Here is a 23,663-nt window from a genome sequence, read left to right on the forward strand (position 1 = left end):
GTTAACAAATCCCACCATTGATCCCTATACTGCTGGGAGAGATATAAGTGCCCAAATAGACCCTGGGGAAATTGATCAGCCATATAAAGAATGGTAAGCTGATAAAGCACTGAGCTTCACTAATGGCCAAGGGTTAGCCTTAGATACAATGCAATGCAATGTCCTAATTAAATTAAATCAAAGCTGCTGGCAACATTATATGTAGTACACATTTCTTTTCTGTTAAATGTGTAATCTCATTCATAGTATACACTGTCTATAGAAATCATTATACACCCACTACGCTGCAAGTCATACCACTATACAAAAAGGTTTATGCTTTTATCGATTGTCTGAAATTCCCTCTTCCCCTCTGCAAACACAATACATTTTTTTCACTTTGTGCTGCTGTCTAATTTCTTTTCCTCTGAATTATGTGCTGCCACCATTAACGCTCCAGATAAGAAATACTCAGGCAGACAGACAAGACCACAGTGTAATCCACACAACACTGAGCCCCTAAACCACTGCCTTTTAAGTTGAAAGCCTGCAGTATGTAGACTTACTGCTGTAAACAAATCCTTCCCAGGACTGCCTACTGGCCTCACAAGCACCAGTTTAAAGTTATATTGGGTTGCAGCTCCCTCCAGTGTATGGACGTGATGGACAGCAGTGAAATGATTACCTTAAAAACCTGCCTGGATTCATGTGTGCATCCAGAAAGTCGTGGGCTTAGGGGTTCCCTTTTTCAGTCGTTTAATCCCATTAGGAGACCCTAAGCTAAAAGATGGCATTGCTTGAGTTGAAGCAGAATGGGTCCAGACAGCTATTATGATTTGTAGGAAACTGCTAGTCCAGCAGTGAAAGTCAGCTCATCCTCCCAGCAGTCACGGATTAGTACAATGCCCTGACTACAGTTGCTGCATACGAACGAGTATCCTTCACCCAGCTGGACAGGTTTGATTGGCATTCCTTTAAATGGCAAAATTTACATATAACTTTATAAAAATATATTTAAAAAAATATTGTTGAATGGTTTATTTTTTATATATAACAATAAATATAAGATTCAATGTATAAATGGCCTTCAGTGATGAACTAAAGGCTCATCCCCCTCTTCCTACACAATACAGGAGCTCTCTGGTTCACATGTCTAGTGCAGCATTCTCCATATGTGTCTTAAAAAAAAATCTTTATTATTATTGTGTTACAGTGGTCTTGCCTGTTGTCTATATAGGCATAGATTTTGCATACATGCACTGATGCATGAGTTGCCCTATGTATGTTCAGTTGAGGTGTGTGAGGAATATTTCCATGCTTCTTATTTGGGACTGGTAAGTTGTAACCTGTGCTAATGTTTAAAACCAATAAAAAGTTAAAAGAAAAAGATGAAGAAATGCAACAAAAAAAAACCTACCTGTACCCACAGCATAAACAGAAATGGCCCAGTGAAGCCGTAAAACAAGTAAGCTGGCTAAATATTGCAGTAATACTATTCTGTTTAGGATCTTTTTTTTTGCAAGATGAGGTCGGCATTTGATGAGATTGCTTTAGCAATACTATTTCTGTTGGAAGTGAATTCTGATTTTAACCTTGATGTCATATTTCCCCAGATAGATTATGTCCTTCTGCCTGATGGATTTGACCAGTTATCTCACATCGGAGGGTTTGGGATTTTGTCTGTGACTATGATTGGAAACAAGGAGGTCCTGTGGCAACATGGGTCCGACTGGAGACTGTGCTCAATTCAATTTACCACCGATTGCATTCATTGCTGTCAAGGTTAGCCTGTAACCCCATTTAATAAAGTGACCGTGTCAGTGGCCTTTTGTTTACCTGTCTGCACAGACTGGGGCACGTGGTGTTATTACTATTCATAGCAGAAAGATATTTATATAGAGAGATATATATCTATATATAGATATACAGATATGTCTTTATTAGTGGACAGTTTTTAATGAATGCAAGATGTGGACAAACCTGCATTTACTTCTTTATGACTGTTGCGAAACCCTTTACTAATGCCGTTACTTTAGGAATAAAACCCTGTTTAATTGTATTTTCTAAAAAGTATTTTTGTCAAAGATGCAAAACCACGGCTCCTTAACAGTGAATATGTACATGCAGGTAATTCAATATTTTGTCCATTCCATATATATCAGCACCACTCTGTCTGACACAATTCAACATCACAACTACAGCCTCCAAAAAAAACAAATCAACTCCTCTCAGCTTTAACAAAAATATGTATAATCCCCTTCATGAGGGTAGGTCTCATTGTGTCATTGGAGGGCTGTTGTGTTAGACTGCATCAGCTTAAGACAGGTGTACCTGCTGTAATATTTACATACTTTATTAATCCCGCAAGGGAAGGATTTTCAAGACAATTACTAAACAGATGAATTCATTATCTGATATCCATTCTGCATTCTAAATGAATACCAATCACAAAGGATGAGAGGCATAGCAAAGCAGATGAGTTAGTTGATATTTCAATTTTTAATATTTACACTTCAGATAACATTTTGTAACATTATGGAAATTAAGCGATCAGATCCGACATAAAAACATCTCTAAAATGGTGTTTATTGACAAGAAACTGAATGGTTGTTATTTTGTATTAATGTTGAACACATTCACATTATTTGGTTATGCGGGTGTTAACTAACATAATCATTTCAGTTGGGATGTTAGTTTGTCCAATTAATATGTGGACTAGTTTTGTACGCTCTCATATTGCTTTGATTTTTTCTGTTGCTTTTATTGTGAGGCACTTTGTGAGGTCTGCTCTGGAAAGGTGTTATAAACATTCATTTCACTCACTAGTGTGTTTATCATCAGTCTATGCGTGCAAAAGATCTTACATAATAGATCAGCTGGCCTTTAAAGGTTACTACCACAAGAATTGCAAAACTTCAACAAGACCCAATGAAGCTTGATCATTCACTTAATGCTTCATCTGATCAAGAAGGATCTAGTTACAGATGCTTTGCCTGCTGGCTTTACCAACGCCGATCCTTGAGAATGTGATGACATTTGTCATGTTGAAGTGACATTTCTTAAAGTGGCAATGAACGGAGATGGGAAGCCATGTTGCCCAAAGTAACCTTTTCTTTCAGAGTTCTTGTTATACTGACATTCTAAGGGATCTCAGGATGGTGGGCTGGAGGTGGGTAGGTTTGAATTTGGCACTTTCACTAAGCCAGACGGTGAATCCCAAGCAACTTGGAAGCTTAGGAAGGGACATCCTGTTTCCCTGAGATTGTCTCTCCTTTAGTATTCTTATTTTCAGCTGGTTCTCTTTCACCGTTTGTATTTATAACTTCAAAAAGTAATGCACTATTAGTATATAACCCACATAATGATGAGCCAGGAGGTGCAGGGCTGCCACTAAAGTGGAAGTCAGGTGACGTAGTATAAAGAGCGACAGAGTGGAAGAATGTATCAGACAAACACAGGACTTTTATCCAGGACACCGCTGTTTGTGTCCCGTGTGAAAGCAAAAGTCAGCCTTGACTTATGATAATTTTTATAGCATAACTTATAGACTTATTTGAACCCCAAGCACAATCTTTTCCTAAACCTCACAAAGTAGTTTTGTTGTCTAAACAGATTCTAAGTTGCCGGGGCTTGCGCAGGCGCACTTACCGCTCATGCTGATGGACATCGGATAACACAATTGCGCATTATTTTTCCTAAGATATCATACAACCTGTTTTGATATTTTATACAGAGGGAAAGTAGACCATCGGTAGAAAACTATTCGATGGTCTACTATAAATGTCCTCAGCAACCAGAAGTCTATATCCTACAATACAGCATCACTGCAAGTCAAAAGGCAAATCATTTCTAACAAGGAATGTACCAGTTACAGGTTGCAAAAAAGTATTACACAGTTTAACAACTAATAATTGCAAAACCAATGTTTTAATTATATTAACACTCAAAAGAATATGAGCCATGAAATACTTTTAAAAGTTTGATTACGTGCAACAGTTCAAGGCATAAAAAGCATAAAACAAAGGTCTAACAATCTAATCATATGCAAGCAAATTATTAATAAATTAGTCCGGCTCAATGTATATCACAGGGATAAAGCCTGACTTCCATCAGATGTCCCTTCCGCTATCCCCCTATCTATTTTGCTAGATAGATAAGCGGTGTAGGTCTGGCTTTGCCAGACTAATAATAAATTAAAAGGGTTAACTGCCATTCAGTATTATAGCAAACCAACAATGCTGTAGTAAATGGGAAGGAAATAAACTTTCTTTTTTGCATTTCAGGATTCGGATGTTAAAGAAAAAAAAATTAACATTTCTTTAGAAGAGTATGCAGCACTCTTAATCTCATCCACTCTCATTACCTCTCATAGTTAGTGTTTGGAAGATACATGTTCATCTGTTTTCCATGGTTTTTATGTGGTTCGAGTCCTGGGCAGGCCATGGAAACTTTTGGCACGCAGACTTGGATCGTTTTTTTCTTCTTCTTTTAGATTGCATTCCGCAGAGTCTTTGCAGCAAAGTAAACATACGAAGGAACAACAAATAAGACAAGAAAAATAAAAGAGGCACATGCGGAGGCACATTTCTCAAACGACAAATTTGTTCTTGGTGGTTGAACCGCTTTTGGTAGCTGTGTCTGCGTGAGATTGGTAGCCAATAGTCATCTTCAGGGGAAGCCCCAAGCGCTCCTTATAAACTCTCCTGTTGACAGGAAAGGACACCATAAGAAGATGCAGAGAAAGCAATCACCTGTATTTTTAGTACTTTAATACTGAAGACACGCCTCACCCTATGTGTGTTATAGCTTCCCGGTTGTCATAGTCTGATGTCCAGACGGCTATTTTATCTCCTTTTGCGCGGATGTTGACCACAGCTCCGCAGACCTGATCGCTGTAGTCGTCAAAGGCCTCTCCGACTAAGCACAGGAGCTGGTGAAGGGATGGAGAGGATTAAAAGTCATTGACATATCATGATGATTCACATCTCAACTTGGACTACGCAGTATATCCTCTATGTTGATGGTAATCTGATCTGCCACAGTAAAATATCTGCCACCATAGTATAGGGCAGACGCACAACAGGGTTTCCGCTATTTACACCGCGGTTTATGAAAGGTCATAAAGTCGCAATTACACAACTCTGCAGAGCCGTCTCCTCTACTAAACTCAAGCGGACTGTCATTCGCTCTCTTTCCCCGAGCAACTGGAACAGTGACAGGACGTCATCACTTGCAAAGTCATGGCAATCAACTAAACAACAGGGGTAGTACTACTTGTCACTCAATCTTAGGCAAAGTGACAAACCGCAACCAAAAATCTGCACTAACGCGGATCCCGTGACATATGACAGCTACAGTTTATTGGAAAATAGCATTGCGGACAGTGAATTTGATGAATTCACTGTTTATCAGACCCCAGACAAGACAAGAAGCTAACGTTAGCAAACACTGCGGTCCATCTGCCTCCCCGCGCAAACATAGCTGGTAATGTAACCCAGCTTTTTGTTTTGTTGTTAAACTGTTTATAGAATGAGCAGTGACATTAAATCACTGGTTTCACGTAACCTCCCTACGGTACCATCTATTTTCTGGATGGTTTCAAGGTAACAGTTGGTAGCTAACATTTGCAGATAAGCCCTCTGACAGCGACGTTCTTGTTCCTATTTTGGCACGTCTCTGACTGTAGTGGTCATAGTGACTAAAAGTGTGATGGGAGATGCTAAAAAGAAAAACTACACGCTGTTTTCAGGTGGGACGTTCAACATCAACATTTTTATAATCTAAATATAGTAAGGACCAATAATTCAAACTCATGATATCCCTATGGAAAGCACTCCTGACGGAACCAAAAGGTTGTTGCAACACATAGTAGGCTAGACAAGAAAATAAAAGCCATGCACGGGACTCAGACTGACTAAAAGTACAAGAAGGAAGATCAGCCCCACCATCCCAGATCCAGGACTGAGTGCATGGATATCTGCCAGAACCTAGACACTTCAGTCACAGATCCACTCATGAAATTAGTTTGGGGAAATGTGGTATGTTAGTATGTTGGAAATGCAAACTCATTTGGCTAGCAGGGAAACATCTTAAACTATAAGCTGGGCAAAAGCGGCTTCAAGATGCTGCAAAGGAGCAAAAACGTAACATTTCTCATATTTTCCTTGCCCAGTGGTTGGTTGCAGCATTGCCAATAAAGCAAGTGTCTGCTAACTGGCAGGTCTATGCTTGCTAGATGTCTGTATCACTGTCAGTGACCTTTAAAGCTGTAAGAGAGCTCGGCACAACACTGGACTGGAGATTTAGCAGCAAGCAAGCCATTTTCCAGTTGATCTCATTGGACTGTGGTGTGGCCCCTTATCAGCTCAGCAAACGGTCAAGGCAATAGTATATTTTTGTTAGATCTGTGGCTCACTGCACTGGTATGATGAATATGTAATCATCACACATTTCAGCAGTGTATTGATAGTAGTACTGAGCGTTTTGTATGACAGTATTTTTTTGTAATTGTGTGATTATTTTGGCGTGGTCTTTAAAACATTAGGAAAATTCTTTCTAGCATGTGTATTGACCTGCCTGCTGTGTTGTTGATGCCTCAAGAGAAAAAAAGGATGTCATTGAGATTTTAAAAGGCAATGATATCATTCATGCAACATTCAAATTACTAGACAAAAAAATTATATCCGAGATAAGCGTGTCAGCGTTGTTCAGCAGTTGTCGGGTATGTGTGCATTATGTCGGCAAGATAATTTAAAAAAACCAACCCAGACCACAGTGTGCGTCCGCCCTATTTCTGTTAAAGTAGCGGAAGGAATATTGCCATGTCGGGCCGCCACAAAAAAATAAACAGAAGACACTGCATGTCAAGTTAAACTTTTCATGTCCAATCCTATTTGTATTTGTGAGAAGTCACGCTGTCCTGAGTTGAAGAAAAGTCAACTTTACAGCTTTATTATCGAGTTAATAAGGGTGTGTTTGTGTTGGCCGATTTCCATTTACTGTGGGTCTGAAATGCAAACAATTTTTAACTTTTTTTTTTTTAAAGAGCGCGTGCCCGTGAACACCCACAGGGGAAACATAAATCAGGGCCTAGGCTCGCAAAAACAATTGAGACAGAGCCAGTAAAGTGATCCCAACTGGTCCCGGCTAACACCACCATGCTAACCCTGCTAACTGCTAACATTACCGGAGGACTAGGAAAGCGGCTACGGCTGTTTACAACGTGTAGCCTGTTCAGCGGCCGTAGCCGACAACAGTGAGTTATTTGAAGCCAAGAGAGGGGGGTTGTGTAACTCTGGAAGAGAGGGCCATGAGTTAGCAGTGTGTTTAGCCATTGTTGCCATCATTATAAGACAATAAAGTGTGTATTTCAATCAGGTGGTGAAGGATGGCATGTAAGTGGTATTTTTAGCATTTCCTACTGTAATTCAAAAAAGTGTGTCTGTCAGTTGAGTACAGAGCTCGTGAACACAGGCTTTTATGATTGTCAATACAGCCAGCCTCTAACGTTAGCTACTCCACTGTGCTGTGGAGCAGGATATAAAGCACAGCAGCTTTAGCCAAACCTACAGTTTCCAGCCAGAAGCGGTCCAGGTCTGATCTCCTTTGCTGCTTGTTGAGTGTGATCAGCCATCGCCCACCACGCTTGTTCCTTTCGTCCTCCCACATGGGTTCAATGCCATCCTGCAGCAATAGTTTATATTATCAATACACATCCCAAACCACTGCACCAAAACAACATTTCATAGTGAGGTTTCAACACTGCCTGAAGAAAGACATCTTTTTCAACTGATGATTTGTTAAATCTAAATTAAAGGTTTGCAGCTGGAGTACTTAAAAGGTGGCAAGAACTTAACATGTGTGCAGTAATGCTTCTATATGGGGTTAACGTCATTTTCTAAAGTTGCAGTTTTTTTTATTTTTAAGACTTTTTGGGGGGCATTTCATTGACAGGAAGACTGAAGAAATGGGGCCCGCTGTGTCAAGGAGTACAACTCTATATATGGGTGCCCGTTCTATTAACTGAACTATCAGGGCGCCCTAAGTTGCAGTTTTGCCTTTTTACATGAACTCTGCCTCAACAGTCCGACTCAGACAGCAGGGTTTTTGTAACGAAGTTTAAAACTTAAACTGTACAGAAGCTGATAAACTACTTTCCTGCTATGAATACAAGTTCCCTAAGTAGTTGTGTAATCTCATTGTGTAAATAACATATTTTTAAAGCACCAATAATCAACCATATAATATCGGCGCAATATCGACATTGAGGTATTTGGTCAAGAATCATATAAATAAATAAACAAATAAATCAAATTACCTTAAAAAGGGAGTAATCACAGCCTGACATGAGGTTGCTTGACAACTGGATATGATTGTAGAGACTGAAATGAAGAGAGTACAGCATGTTGATCTAACAGTATTTTACAATACAGTCTACAGTCATGACATTTCACTGCTTCAGTCACTTCATAGCAGTAAAGAAAAAGACTAGGATAGATTTATTTCTCCTTACGCCCAGAAATCTTCAACTGTGTCGAATTTAGAGATGAGTCGCAGGTTGGCCTGCCATGTTTTGCTCTTGTCATTCTTGAAGAACCACAGGGACCAGCTGTTGGGCAAAAACAGAAAAGGAATTTGCATAAATGTAACAAGCCCCTAATTAAACAGGCGGTAAACAAAAGTAACCGAATGTCATTGAGCTTCAGAGCAAATGAGCGACGTATGGATGCACCTGGATAAATCATGCCATCACTGTCTTGGTCCAATTCATTGTGAACACTGTATTATACTTCGATGCTGAATCCTCTAATGGCTCAGTGAGTGCCTTAAGCTCTTTGGGTTGAAGCATTAAGAAGAAAACTGTGGCTGTTGACTATTACAAAAGTCTTTAAAGCAGCTTGTCTGTCAATGGCTTTGGGTTGAGTTTTTAAAATGAGAGCACAGTCCAAATGAATGCAAAAAAATGGAATAAGGTAACTGATACACATTAGTAATTCCATTGAGTGGCATTGTATATTCATGACAGAACGTCTGATGAGCAACAATCCAACAGTCGGTGAGCTTCAGTTTATGACACGTTTGTGTATTCCTTGTTAACTTCTCTGGTAAAATATTTGAATGTTTGATTAAAGGCCATAAAATGAGGCAACATATATTTTTATAGTCTCTTAGATTAACCTCTACAGGGATAGCCTCATGTAGCCCATAACCCTGACTGTACCAATTTATCCAAGTAAATGTCAATTTGTGGGAATATGTTGCTAAATTAAAATGCCAACGATGTATTTCAAACCTTACAGCTCAGCTGTGAAACACCAGTCATGTGTCTATGGTCCAACGGTTCCTTTAGCTGACAGACTTTCTGTTGAGTTTTTTTTATTTGACCCTTTGACATAAATATCCATGTGGAATTTAAATGTATGTAAAATATTCAATCGTTGCTTATTTGTATTCCGCATAGTAGGGAGTTGGAAGCTATCCGGTTACAGATTGAGAGAAAAGGACTGAAATACTCTGGACAGGTCATAAGACCATCACAGACAATCAAAGTTTTACTGAGGGGGGGGGGGGGGGTGTCTCCCATCCGGAAGACTGCATCTTTTTTGAGTGTGAGAGAAAATCCACTTTAACACATGAAGAACATGAAAACACAGACACACAAACTGGAGCCACAAGTAATGCAGCTAGCCTAAACCAGTGACTTTAGGTTTTGGTTTTTAAATGAGAGCAAAGTTAATTACCAATTAATCTGTCTATGACTTCTTTAATCAATTTATTTTTTAATTTAGGTCAAAAATGTCCATAACACATTCTTAAAGCTCTTGGTGTTGTCTTCAAACATCAACAGTACAAAACCCCAGAAATATTCAATTAGCTATTAAACCAAACTGAGAAAAGCAATAGATTTTTTGCTTGACTTAACTATCAAAACATTGAAATAAACGATTATACAGTGGGGCTCGAAAGTTTGGGCACCCCAGGTCAAACTTTGTATCAATGTGCATAAAGAAGCCAAGAAAAGATTGAAAAATCTCCAAAAGGCATCAAATGAAGGATTAGACATTCATATAACATGTCACAAAAATTTAGATTTTATTTCCATCATTTACGCTTATTAAAATAACAGAAAACAAAAAAATGGCGCCTGCGAAAATGCGGGCATCCTGCAGAGTTAATCCCTTGTACTGCCCCCTTTGGCAAGTATCACAGCTTGGAAACGCTTCTTGTAGCCAGCCAAGAATCTTTCAGTTCTTGTTTTAGGTATCTCCGCCCATTCTTCCTTCCAAAGATTTTCCAGTTCTTTGAGATTTCTGTCAGTCCACTTGCTGTTTAAAGGGTGCTCTAAACGATGTAATGCATTTTTTAGACTACAACTTTTTTTGTCACATAGAGCAAACATCTCCTCACTATCCACAAGCTCCCTGTCCTCTGAACACACCGTAAAAACGCATTAAAAAAACTATGACAAACTATCTTCCAGCCTATAACCAACAAGAACGAGTTGGTTGACCCATCACTGCAGCAGCATTAGCACGTAGGCTACTTCCACAGTGGAACACCTGAATTGTGTTAAAAAATGTTGGCATAAAAAAATACTAGACAGCCATAACCAATTGTGTAGAGGCAAAGGGAAATCCTGAAAATGATCCAAAAACTTTTAACCTAAACTTATCCCAAAATTTAAACTTTTTTTTAAATATAAATATTTTGTTTGTTTCTGTTTGCATTATGTAGACATACTAGCATACTTTATAAAAGTATACAGTATAGTAAGTTCTGCAGCACTAAAACTAGATTATTTAATGTCACAGAGCAAATATGATTGTACTGCTTTAGAGACTGATCGGACATTACCTATCTGCTACCTAAATTAAAAGATAATATGTTCAGTCTAATTACTGCCATAATTAAACAAGCTTTCTCAAATCGATTTTAAAATGCGACTCTAACCTGTTCTGGAGGGGGTGTTTGATGTATGCCTCTGGGTTCACAATCTCTTGTCCAGCCTCCTCAGCTCCATCTTCATCAGGCTGATTTGCGCTTGGGTTGGTTTCCTAAAAAAGTAGTGAGGTAGAGGGGATGCATTTGAGGAAAGTAGGCAGTAGTTTCTATCCCCAGTGCAAATGATCATACTTTCCAGTGTAACTAACTAGGGAAATAATCTCGCAACAGTAGCATGGCGTCTAATCTCTTGAGCAACAACTTTCCAGTTGTTGAATAAGTTACATAAGTGAACCCTTCAGCCATGGCAACTAGATGGTGGTACACTTATATACATAATAGAATTTAAACAGAGCCGATCTGACAAAACAAGTGTTGATTCTCCCAAATGAATTTGCTTGATTGTTAAAAAAAAAATCCGTCCCGTAAGCGTTCACAAGTGAAACCCGATGTAACATATGGTACACATTTGTTACGTGAAGCTAGAGTTAAACTAATTTTACGTTACCCACTAAAGGCGACATGTCATTTCGAAAAGTGGTAACGTCTACTTTATTACTGAGAGGTTTAGTGATTAGCAGAAATAACACCACCAAATTCCATTCAATTATATGCCATTCTAAAGTTTTACGATGATGTTAAGTTGCTTGCTTGGAACAAAGTATCCCCTAAATATGACATGACCTTACAACAACCCCAAAAATGGACATCGTCTTCTATTTGGCATGCATTTTATACACCAGATAGTGTTTATTTGAAAAAACAATTTAAAAAAAACTTTTAAAACTGCATCACCATCATCTAGCGTTAGCTCAGTTAACGTTAAACTCAGCCACTTGCTAAGTAGCTAGCTAACGTTGCACCGTAGAGGTCAGGGAGCACTGTCAACCAATTTTGACAGTGAAATTGTAGCTACAAAAAACAACTGCTATTTCTGTTTAGTGACTTAGCTATATTAGCTACATGCCGAATTTACTGTTAGTTCATAATAATCACACGTGTCTTGAATAGTAGTCACTCGGGTATGTACTTTTGCGGTTAAGCTAATTAATAGCAAACACACTAATTTGGCAATGGAACTTGGAGTCGTTCTCTAAGCAAAGGTGAACGGCACGTCGGTTAGTTGTAACGTCAGCCTAAAGTTGGGAGATCTCGACTCACAAGCATTCCTCTGTTGAGCTTAGGTCGTGGCACAGAAGACACACTTTAAACTAGTCAAAACAGCACGTATGATTGTAACAACTATCAATTTACTTTTGAAGACGGATGTGTAAAGGTAGACATACACTTTAAATGTAAACTTGCTCTATGATAAAAGCAAGAATCCCCCCTAAATGTTTTGCTATGTTCTTTAGAGAAAGTGCTCACCGGTTCGGCGGTCGCCATCTTACAAATCTCTGTTTGGAAAGTGTCCGTTGATTGGTCGATTGGGCCGAGCTGTCCAACGTGACGGCCCGGCTGCGCACATGCGCTGTGAGCAGTCGCTGGCTGGCTGCTTCTCTGCGACTCCACCCCTCCTGCAGACGAAGGCATGGCGAGCATCGAGGCTAGAAGGGAGTGTGAGACAGATGGCTGCGGCCAAGACGCCAAACTTCAGTGTCCCACATGTATCAAGCTTGGTATTCAAGGCTCCTATTTCTGTTCACAGGTACCGCTGCTTTTTCGGCTTCTCCGGTTTAAACGTCGGCTGTAGACACACACCTAGGCCCTCTGTCCTATCACGAGGCTGCTAACGTTAACTGTCATGCTAGGTAGACATGTGTAACGTTAAGTGCTTTGAAAACCGCTAATAACATATTTGGTTAACGTGAACAGATGCCTTCTGGCTGTGTATTGTTATACAGATTGCATATTGAATAATGCACTCAGCGACTGTAACTGGTGCTATTTCCGTAACGTTGACCGTAGGCCAAGGGGTAACGTTAACATTAGCCAGCTAACTGTTGGCTGATTAGCTAAAGTGAGTGATACATCGTCCATGCTCAAAATGAAAAGCATCTGGTGTGGAGTTTTTGGCTGACAGCGTAACAGTGATATAAAATAATACATATTAACTATGCTTATCGAGTAGGAACCAGGTATTCTTGCATTGCTATAGCTAGACTGCCTGTAACGATAAGTTGTGAAGTGCGGTGTCACAATGCTTGACCGTCACCCCGGTACATTCTCTTTTACGAGACCAAACCCCACTCACAAAACAGTCAGTTTAAAGATGGGTTTCTTATCGTCAATGCCTCATTCATAGGTGAAACCTTTCAGGGCTCAACAGAAGCTAGCTACTCTCTAAAACAGATGTAAACATGGCAGTAAACAGAGGAAAAGGTGAAGATGGATACGACGTATGGCTAAGATCACGACTATGTAGACAAGCAAGGCCATCAATGTGTCCATCTCTGCATTAGATGGGCCACCGAAGCAGGCGTGGAGGAATACACTAACTGTAAGTTCTCTGCTGGGCATCCTGCTGGCCATTGTACAGGCGCCCGATGGTGAGCTGGGTGGCCTCCATGCCTGCGTCGGTTTCCAGTGGCATGTCGGGAGCTGTTGTGTCCTTTTTGTGAGACTTTGCTGGATCCTGAGTGCCGGTGCCATTCAACCAGGGAACTATTTGTGTGTTTCGATCCAACCGCCACCTTCTGCTTCATGATAAATAATGCATAAGTTGAAGAAGCTGATGGGATACATTAAACTGTAATTCTAACTTGTACAATTTCATGTGACAACTACAAACGATTGATTAAATTGATGAGTCACATGTGCGAGTTGAATATGCCATTGATAAAGGTTGTGGATTCTGCTTTGAAGCTATGTTTTCTTGCAGCAGCCACTATATTGGATAAGGTCTCTGCCAATAAAGCATTAAACATTAAACAGCAATTGCTCCCTCTGCAGAAGAGCTCTGCAATGTTCTGAGTTAAACGTTGTATAAATAGTTAGCTTGGGTGGCAGTTTAAGTTGGGGTGCCATGGTATTTGACAAGACATTTTTGCTGTGATTGCATTTTTGGGTATGTAACCTGACCCTGCTTTCTATATTTTCTCTCTCTCGCTCTCTCTCTCTCTCTGCTGTTGACTTTCCAATAAAGGCGCACACACCATTGAAATAGCAATACATGGTAGAGACTCTGAGTGATTGTCTCAAGGATACATACAGATATACCTTTTGTGAATGTATCTACCTTTAGTGTACTATGGTGCAATATCTGTCAGAGTGCAACCAAGAAACATAGTGTGCTTGGTTGTGTTTGAATGGGTTATGCAATAGAACAAAGTCTGTGACCATGCATGGGATTGTCAGACATTAGTTAAGTGTACTCTTGAGCACAATCTGTACTGTATCAATAATAACAAATCCATAGATCTGTCTCTGTTATTGTACATCCCCATTTAGAGTTCCTCTCTGTTTTCATGTCTAGGAATGTTTCAAAGGGAGCTGGGTGTCTCACAAGTTGCTGCACAAAAAAGCAAGTATGTATTACTGATCATTGTCAGTTATGTACTTTGGAACCTCTGTGGTGGACTCTATAGCTATCGCAGGATATGAATAAGTTGCATGCTGTTTTGGTTAATAGTACTGATAGACAAGTTGAGGATTTAGAAACCAACAATTGAACATATAGGCTACATGGTGTTCAATTAGCGCTTGTGACAAATGTCAGGAACAGATGATCTCCCTTGACTGTGAGCTAACACAGTGGTGCCAGATGCTTCAGATAGCTTGTGCTGTGTTTTGTCAGAGGAGGACAAGAACCAGAATGAATCTAAGAACTGTGTGGAGAATGACATCAACACGGACCCATGGCCGGGCTACCGCTACACAGGAAAACTACACCCTTACTACCCACTGGTAAGTTGCTGTTAATAAATGATAGCATACATTTAGCTATGTATGATTTATTAAATGAAAAATGTAAAGAAAAAGTGTAGACATGCTTAAGCAACGCCAACCATTTTTGTCTCCAATTGGTTGTTCTAAATTAGGGGTGCTAAATTGATTCGGAACTTTTTGTCATGTCAAACTTCTCCCTTGTGACACAATTGTGCACTCTGTTAGCTAAAAGGGTGTAACTATACTCAAATGTTTCAGGCTTTGGATATTACATTAATCATATGTATATTACTTTGGTAGGTGTTAACACTCTCTATAAATTCAACAACTAGACATGTAAACGCATAAATAAATACACTATATACATATAGGCACATGTCAACATAATATTTAAAAATATAAAACAAGACATTATCAAGACAAGTACACATGGAGTAGGATTTAAGGTGCAAAAAGTTATAGCACAAAGTAGTGTGCAAGATCTATAGTGTAGTGATAAATGAGCCATGTGTAGAGAAGAGGGTGAGTGGCCAAAGTGGGGATGACCCACTTATCCTCAGAGATGATAAACAGTCACTGCCACACACAACACCATGCAAAACAGGGAACATACACTGATACCTGTCTGTGCATATTTGCTTCGAATGTGTCATGTAAATGCCATAACGTTTCTGTCCTCTTCTTGGCCCCTGGTGTAGACTCCCATGAGGCCCGTGCCCGGTGACATCCAACGACCTGACTATGCTGATCATCCTAGAGGTAACTGTCCTTCTTTCTCTAGGAAATAGATTCTTAGTTGATCACATTGGCTCATCACTTGGGATACTTTTTTGACATGGTAAAATACACAGAACAACAATTGTACTGTAGCTTTTTGTTGTTGAAACACAAATCAATGCCATAACATCGTGGCATCACAAGAAAAACTTTGTCATTTAAAAGAAATGCAAACATCTGACATAACTATAAAAAGTATTTATAATCCCCCAATACTACCATCATCTGCCATTCCACTAGCAATGTTGCTCTGCAAAATAGGCACTGCAGTGTTAGTGCCCCCCTCACCCTACCAGAGTTGGTTGACGTTTTGTAACAGTGCAGAAGGTGTGTGTTGGTAAGCCTGTAGTCGATGTGGTACGATGTATTCTCAGAATGCTTCACCTTTTGTTTTGCGAAGCTAATTATTGAACCAATCAAATGTATTGCCTACTGGCAGAGTAAAGAGTGCCCAGTGACTCACAGATCTTTTTAGATGACCTCAACAGAGCAGTTAGCCATTGGTGGTATACATTTGATTGTATGTGAGTGCACATTTTGAGCTGCAACCTGTTGAAGGCCCGTCTGAGTGCGTTACAATAGGAGACAAAGCGGTCATCCATGCATGTGTTTTAACTTTCTGCGTGAATACACAGATACGCTAATATGTCTTGTGCTGTAGGCTAAACAAGTCTGTACAAACAGGATGGTTCATCTGCACCCCTGTAGGCAATGCTGAAGACGGAACTTAATGAAAAACAAGACCACCCCAGTTTTCTTGAGCAACTGAGAGTGAAAGCTACTCCTTTGTAACTGTTTAACAATGCTGTGTCACTGGTTTGTGTATTGGTAGTGTTTTTTCTTTCCATGCATCTTCACTCTTATGTTGTTGAGCAAGTGGCTAACGTCTGTATACAGCTGCAGAATGAGATGTTTTGTCTGTAGCATTGGTACTGCTAGTATCATTTCACTGGATTTTATTTGATCCAGTATTACTTTTCTTAAAATGGATTTCTGCTGAGTGGTATGCTCAATGCAGTTCTTCTTTTAGTGTTTTTTAACAGGCAAGAGTCAACTTTATGTAAGTGCCTTTCTCCTGATGAGATTTTTCTCTACTCTAATATTTAAAATCTTAACTGCAATGACTGCAATCCATTTTCCTCCATTAAACCGCCCCAAAACGTCTGATCGCTTACCATCGAGGGTTTCACATTTATTGCAGGATATTTTTTGACCAGTCTGCCTTTTGTGTGTTAATTATTATACACCTATAATTGTAACCTGGCTTATTAACGTAAGTTTCTCTGAGCAAGTCATTCATTGTGCAACCATGGCAACCTCTACATCCTTGTCGTCTGACTGCATAAATCCACACTCAGGTAGTCATGGTTACAGTTCTCTTTCATTCTCCTGTGAGGCGCTGTCAGGGACCGAAGCACAATCGTTACAGGCTAATGTTTTTTTTAATGTGGCATTGTTATTGAGCTGAAGTCACATCATGAGCAGATTTTTTTTTCTTTTTACGTCTAATTAACCATATGCCATTATGAATACATTATAATGCGCACAATCTGATTCTCTCATACCTTTCTTCTCTTCTGAGCAGCTGTATCAAAGCGTAAGTGAAGTCTAATTGATTGCTGCACTCACCCTGTCGGCTCTGCAGGTCAAAAGCAGGGCTGTATTCCACTTGTACGCAAACCTGTCTAAAGTCTGTGTTGCTAAGCAACTGTTCGTGTTCATGCAGCAATCATCTTGTTGAGTTGATAAATTATAGATCAACGAATTGTTGATGACTCCAGTGCCTTGAACAACATGTATTTAAGTACTGTACTGATGTGCTTTTCAGTCTAACAATTATGATTTGATTGTGTTTAATCTACAGCTAAATTGCAGGTAATGTGTTGCCAAGGTGATTGCGCTGACACCTGTGCTTCTGTTCTTCTCCATATGTAAAATTAACAGCCCTGCTCTGTTCCTCTGAGTAGACAGCGCAAGTGTCATTAGAGTCTGCTTCTGCTCAGGTAACTTGTTCTGTGCAGGAGCAGCTAGTTGTCCATAGTACCATAGCACTGCAACATGCTTTTATTGGTTAGAAATGTGTGATTTAAGTTAAAAGCATGTTGTAACAAAACCTCCCTAATTTATAAATAATAGAAGAAGGCCTTAAGTAAAAGATTAGTTTTGATGAAGGATTTAAAAGACAATGTTCAAGCAATCTAAAAGCAAGGAGTTCTACTGCTGTGACACAAGATCCTTTATGTTTCCCGGTAATTTGCGGTCTGTGTGGGTGGAATGTATGCAGATTATACAAACAAGTTAAATAACAAAACTTGTTTGTGAAATAATTTTACCCTCCTGTTGTCCGCGGGTCAAATTTGACCCAATTTCCCAATGTTTCTATATCAGAAATTTAAGTTTTCTTTCAACTAAATGATCAAAAACAAATAACGGCAAGGGTTGTATCCAATGCTCTTCACAAGTAAAATAAATTATTTGGGTGGTTTATTCAATTTTATTAGCATTTGAAGAAGAAAAAAAATGAGTGTTGAAAGAAGTGACAAATGTTGTTAAAAGCGACTAAAACATAATTTTGAAATCACAATCATTTTACACGATTACTTGTTAACTTCTGGAAAAATGTTGCAGTTATTGAACTTAAACAGTGGAAAAAGCTAAATAAATCGACAGTAAAAAAAACAAAACACATCTGTGAAATTTCCCTTCATACTTTATTTTTTCATTTAAGAACACGAGAAAAAAACGTAATGAGCCAAATAAGTTTCTCGATTATTCTGTTTTTGTGATTGGGAGTTGAAATCATCATTTAATTGCACAGCCCTATTAGTTGTACTTACTTTTAATGTTCAAAAGTGATCACAATAAAGATTTTACATCACCTGTATGGCTACGCGATTTCAATAAAACCAATAACTAAATATGATCATTTATAGGTGCTGTAGGTAGGATTGCGAATATTCAGGACTTAGCCAAATAATTCAAACATCAACGACTTCCCAGTCTCCCCCTTCTGCTAAAGCCAAAACTGTCTCCTAAGCCCCTCCCCCCCATGAAGGAGAATGAATGTGTGTACCTGAGCAGTGATTGACACGCAGTTAGACGTGTTTCTGTAAATTCATGAGTGAAAACAAAATCTTTTCTGTACTCATGGTGTTTTATTGTATTAATTGTGTACTGTGTGTTAAGCTGCCAGGAGTCAGACACCCCAGAAGGTAAAGTTAATAATACAGGTAAATACAATGGCTAGATATAATCCATCCACATGGTATTCTCTTACTAAAAATGCATACGGTATTAGTTGAAAATAGCCTGTGGTGTAACTGCCAAATTACAGAAGAATTAAGATGTCTGTGCCTTCTAAATACCAAATGACTTATTGTCAACTGTCACTTATGATGTGAAAACCCAATCGATTAGGAGTATGTAAATCTGTCCAATCAGCCCAAGTTGATGCTGCGTCTAAAAGTTGACAGACGTACGGCAGCTGCTTTGAAAGGTCCTACTAGAGTCGGCTCATCAGCTTTGCTGAGTATTCATGTGTGAATGATGCCTTTTGTCTGTCCTTGTTTCCTTTACACAGGGATATCTGAGTCTGAGCAGTTTCTGAAGGGGACATCACAGATCAAGATCCTTTGTCCTGAGGACATTGAAGCCATGAGAGTAGTGAGCAAGGTAGCAAAACACGTCGCTGTCATGATGTCGTCATGGTTTGCATTTTTAGTTTTACTATTAAATGCATTTTGGTTTTTGACGTGTATGTTTTTTGTTGTTGCAGCTAGCACGGGAAGTCCTGGACATTGCAGCCGTGTTAGTGAAACCAGGTGCAACAACAGAAGAAATTGACCATGCTGTGCATCTGGTACACACACACACACACACACACACACACACACACACACACACACACACACACACACACACACACACACACACACACTCATACGCACGCACACACAAAAACACACAAAATATGTGATTCCCTGTCTATTTGGATGTAGAATCATTGTGTACACAAACAGATCATAACAACTGCATTAGGCATCTTTATTACATATAACTCCTTCTGCTCTGTCTCTATACCCAACATGTGTTGTCTGTTCAGGCTTGCATTGCAAGGAACTGCTACCCTTCCCCCCTCAACTACTACAACTTCCCCAAATCCTGCTGCACGTCTGTCAATGAAGTCATCTGCCATGGCATCCCAGACAGAAGACCATTACAAGAAGGAGATATCCTCAATGGTATGCTCATTAAACTACACTTTTTGGGACCCTAGCGTCAGGTTCCAAAAGTTGTTTTTCTTATGTGGGATTGCGTTATGTTTTTATTTGTTAGAATAGAATTACAGTGCCATATTGTTATGTGATTTTGATGGTTTTGTAAGTCTTAGTATGTTACATTCCTAACAAACTTAACACTGATCTTTCCTTTTGTTTTTAAACACCCCCATTTTCACTATTGACCTCTTCTCATTTTTAAACGTCCTAGAAACCGTAAACCTACGTTCAGATGTAAGGAAATGTTTTATTAAAGAGAGAGAGGAAGGGGGGGGGGGGGAAGAGAGAGAGACATTCCTCTGCCATGACAAATGATTGTACCAGCATCCTGAAGTGGTGTCAGCAGGAGTTTGGCCAATTTTAGCCTCTTTAATGAATATTTCTGCTAAGGCGATGTCTTCCATCCGCCACTCCCCTCAGAGTGTCTGCTGGAGCACTTGCCAACAACTCAGCTCGCACTGCGTGGTCTCACAAGACAGATAGTTTCATTAACCTTTCCCAGTGGGGATTTGCTTGTCAGATCTGCAGCTCTCTATATTTCTTGTTAAGTGGGGAAAACCGTCCCAGTTTGCACACTAGCGAGTCCAATTTCAAAATGGCACGTTTTGTTTGGCCTTGCAAATGATGTTAGATGTTTTATTATTGCAAATGTTCACCTAGGATATACCTATATGTTTCAGATTATTCATAACTATTCCTTTTGTGTTTAACATAATATAATATAGTTTGTTGTGTAACACTATGGCTCTGACCCATTCACCCATTTCACTCTTACGCAGTTGACATTACCGTCTACCACAACGGTTTCCATGGTGACCTCAACGAAACCTTCTATATCGGCGAAGTAGATGAAGAAGCAAAGAAACTGGTTCAGACCACATATGAATGCCTTATGCAAGCCATCGACTCCGGTAGGTATCCCAGCTTGATTTTCTTTCATTTCGCTGATAATGTGTGCATATAGAAGATTCCGGCAGTATTATATGGATGTACATGGCTATGGGGATTATCAAGACATCGCACTACAGAAATGCAGAAGATGCATCTGAATTATTCAAGAAACTGTGTCACCATTACATAGTTTGTTTAGCAATTTGAGTTTGAATGGCCATTTTTGATCTTTGAAACAGTATTTTTCAGTTTTTGTCCTGTTTTCAAGGTCAAGAATGAACAATCTCAACTTTTAAGCTAACATGGACAACGCTGTAATGGGCCCTTATCAAAATGTTGCTAATACTTTGGGTTTCGATTATTTATTTTCAAATCTCAAAAAGCAATATTGCCCTCAGAATTCCAGTGCCCATGGGACTATAAACTGCAATACATTTTTCCAAGGCCTAAAACCATCATATCTACTTTTATTTTATTTTTTAAATTTATTGTTTTTACAGTGAAGCCTGGCATTCGCTACAGAGAATTAGGTAACATCATTCAGAAGCACGCTCAGGCCAACGGCTTCTCGGTGGTGCGAAGCTACTGTGGTCACGGAATCCATAGACTTTTCCACACTGCTCCCAATGTGCCACATTATGCCAGTAAGTAGTCAAGTCCCTGCTGTCCTACATGTTTTTAATCTATGAAAGTGACTATTAACTTTCTAACACGCTCTCGCCCAATAAGATGATTTCTATATTCATTATATAATTATCATATTATTATTTCCCAGAAAATAAAGCAGTTGGAGTTATGAAGCCTGGCCACGTGTTTACCATTGAGCCCATGATATGTGAAGGTGAGTGTAACTGCCTTTTGTATGAATTAGGTCAACATTGACAATAACTATTTAAATTGATATAAATAATGGTAATATAATTGCCTTAATTACTCAATTGTTGTTATTTAATTTCTTATTTAGGCCAAGAATGTTGTATCATAAGGTTTGACAGTCTTTTGTTCTGCACTTTAAAGAGAAAAATCCAATAAATATTTTGGGGTGGAAAAAATTATTTCCTCAATTAAACTGTTTATATGAAACAAATATTTCAATCAAGAGGGTAACATATTGTACTAGTCTAAAACATTGTTGTCCTGTCCAAACCTAGTCACTCCAGAGGGAATATGTGAGGCTGTTTACTGGCTCATAGGAGGTTAAATTATGTTTAATGCAGCAGACCCAGTCATGTTTTAAAACCAGTGATTAAATATTTAAAAAACACTCTATAGCTCACAGGTATTTAGCGCCAGACTTGGAAGTGCCTGTTTCTGCAACTTGTGTTTAATTGATGCTGTGTAAGCCAAAGCCGTGTGTTTGTGCGTCATGTCTCAGGTGGCTGGCAAGACGAGACGTGGCCCGATGGCTGGACGGCGGTGACCAGAGACGGGAAGCGCTCGGCTCAGTTCGAACACACCCTGCTGGTGACGGAGACCGGCTGCGAGATCCTCACCCGCCGCCTGGAGGACAACGGTCGCGCTCATTTCCTTAACCAAGTGTAGGCCAGACTTGAAAGCACCAAGGACTGGATTTTCCAGACACGGACACCCAGCACCTCTGGGCCTCACACACACACACACACACACACACACACACACACACACACACACACACACACACACACACACACACACACACACACACACACACCTCAAACAAGAGGCACCACTCCTACAGCTCAGTTTAACTGTGGCTTTCATTGTTCTTTGAATCAAATATCGGTTCCTCAAAATAAATGGAAGTACTTGAATGTGTCTTATATTAAACGTGGATCGCTTTATTAGTGAAAACTGTATCCTCTGAAGAAAAATTATAAACATTTAAGATTTGGCTTTGCTTAGCAGTCAGGCTGGATATCAGGCCTGTTTTGAACTCCAGCTCATGTCACCCAGAGATTTTACTGACAGGCTAGTTGTCTGTGGTGTGTGGGGCTCAGGTAAATCCAACTGCTACGCCATGCTTTGTTTCTTTTCTCACAACGTCTGCTAACATGATCAGACTTCATATGACTTTCCCAGAGATGAACTGCAAAGAATCGGCAATACTAGAAACATAGGGGGGAATCCTGAAAACTGGGTCAACGAGTCTCACAACCTTAACAACTAGCAACTAAAAACATTTTTACAAAAGAAATGTAGGTTTAGATTTTCAGGCAACAAAGAAAACTATCATGTATCAGTTCTTATCAGCTGTTGTGCAACAGAAGCAGAGTAAGGCATATTTAAACAAGTAATTATATGTTTTAGGCTTTCCACATAGTAGCTTTCTTAGCCAGAGATAGATGAGAAGATAAATACCGTTCTTCGATATAAGAGTTGTATTCATCTTATCATCTCACTCTTGGCAAGAATGCAAATTTAGCCTATTTGCAAACTGTTTTGAAAGATGTATTGTTTCATACTGGCCTGTTGGGTAGCTAATCACAGTACCAGGGCAAATATCACTGTCTTAATTACTTGGTGACATGTCCAGTAGAAGCACTCTTAACTCCTTATATACTAAACGTGGCTATTATTAGCGCAACGCCGGTTTAAGTTGATTATGTCTGTCATGGTTGCTAGGAGAATTATGACGCGACCACAGAGCATCTACATAAATATCCAGAATGAGAATAACGACATTGAGCAGAAAGTCGTTCAAGTGTTAAACGATAAGCTTGTTAATCCTGCTTTGAGGAATACTCTTTCAGTGTCCAATAGCCCTGGTGTAGCAGCCTTAATATATGAATCTAGGAATTAAAACATGCTGGATATCTCGAAGCACGTTAACTGATGTTTCCCCTTACGTCGACAGTCACCATTTACCTTGACGTGGGGATTACCCTGGTGGGAGCAGCAGTCATTCTTTCTATTTGCAGAGGACTAATGTGATCACCGTTTCTCTGCCATCTTTGTATTTATTCTAATGGAGTAATAAATGACTCTTCTGTA

The 23,663-nt window shown here is 39.5% G+C and overlaps 2 protein-coding genes across 2 annotated transcripts; one reads left to right on the forward strand and one right to left on the reverse strand.

The window, feature by feature from the left end:
• Positions 1-3,887: 3,887 nt before the first annotated feature.
• Positions 3,888-12,511, reverse strand: eif4eb (eukaryotic translation initiation factor 4eb). The gene is made up of 7 exons (XM_034857960.1): positions 12,289-12,511; positions 10,930-11,033; positions 8,492-8,587; positions 8,297-8,360; positions 7,549-7,662; positions 4,770-4,909; positions 3,888-4,682 (listed from the first exon to the last, which is right to left on the reverse strand). Exons 1-7 carry the CDS (start codon positions 12,460-12,462, stop codon positions 4,568-4,570), a joined length of 807 nt encoding a protein of 268 aa, XP_034713851.1. The 5' UTR covers positions 12,463-12,511; the 3' UTR covers positions 3,888-4,567.
• Positions 12,318-23,663, forward strand: metap1 (methionyl aminopeptidase 1). The gene is made up of 11 exons (XM_034857953.1): positions 12,318-12,568; positions 14,336-14,387; positions 14,657-14,766; positions 15,447-15,507; positions 19,106-19,197; positions 19,301-19,384; positions 19,628-19,766; positions 20,582-20,713; positions 21,194-21,337; positions 21,469-21,534; positions 22,069-23,663. The coding sequence occupies exons 1-11, from the start codon at positions 12,452-12,454 to the stop codon at positions 22,233-22,235; spliced, it is 1,164 nt and encodes a 387-aa protein (XP_034713844.1). The 5' UTR covers positions 12,318-12,451; the 3' UTR covers positions 22,236-23,663.

Source organism: Etheostoma cragini, chromosome 20, assembly GCF_013103735.1.
Source record: "Etheostoma cragini isolate CJK2018 chromosome 20, CSU_Ecrag_1.0, whole genome shotgun sequence".
Classification (NCBI taxonomy): Eukaryota; Metazoa; Chordata; class Actinopteri; order Perciformes; family Percidae; genus Etheostoma; species Etheostoma cragini.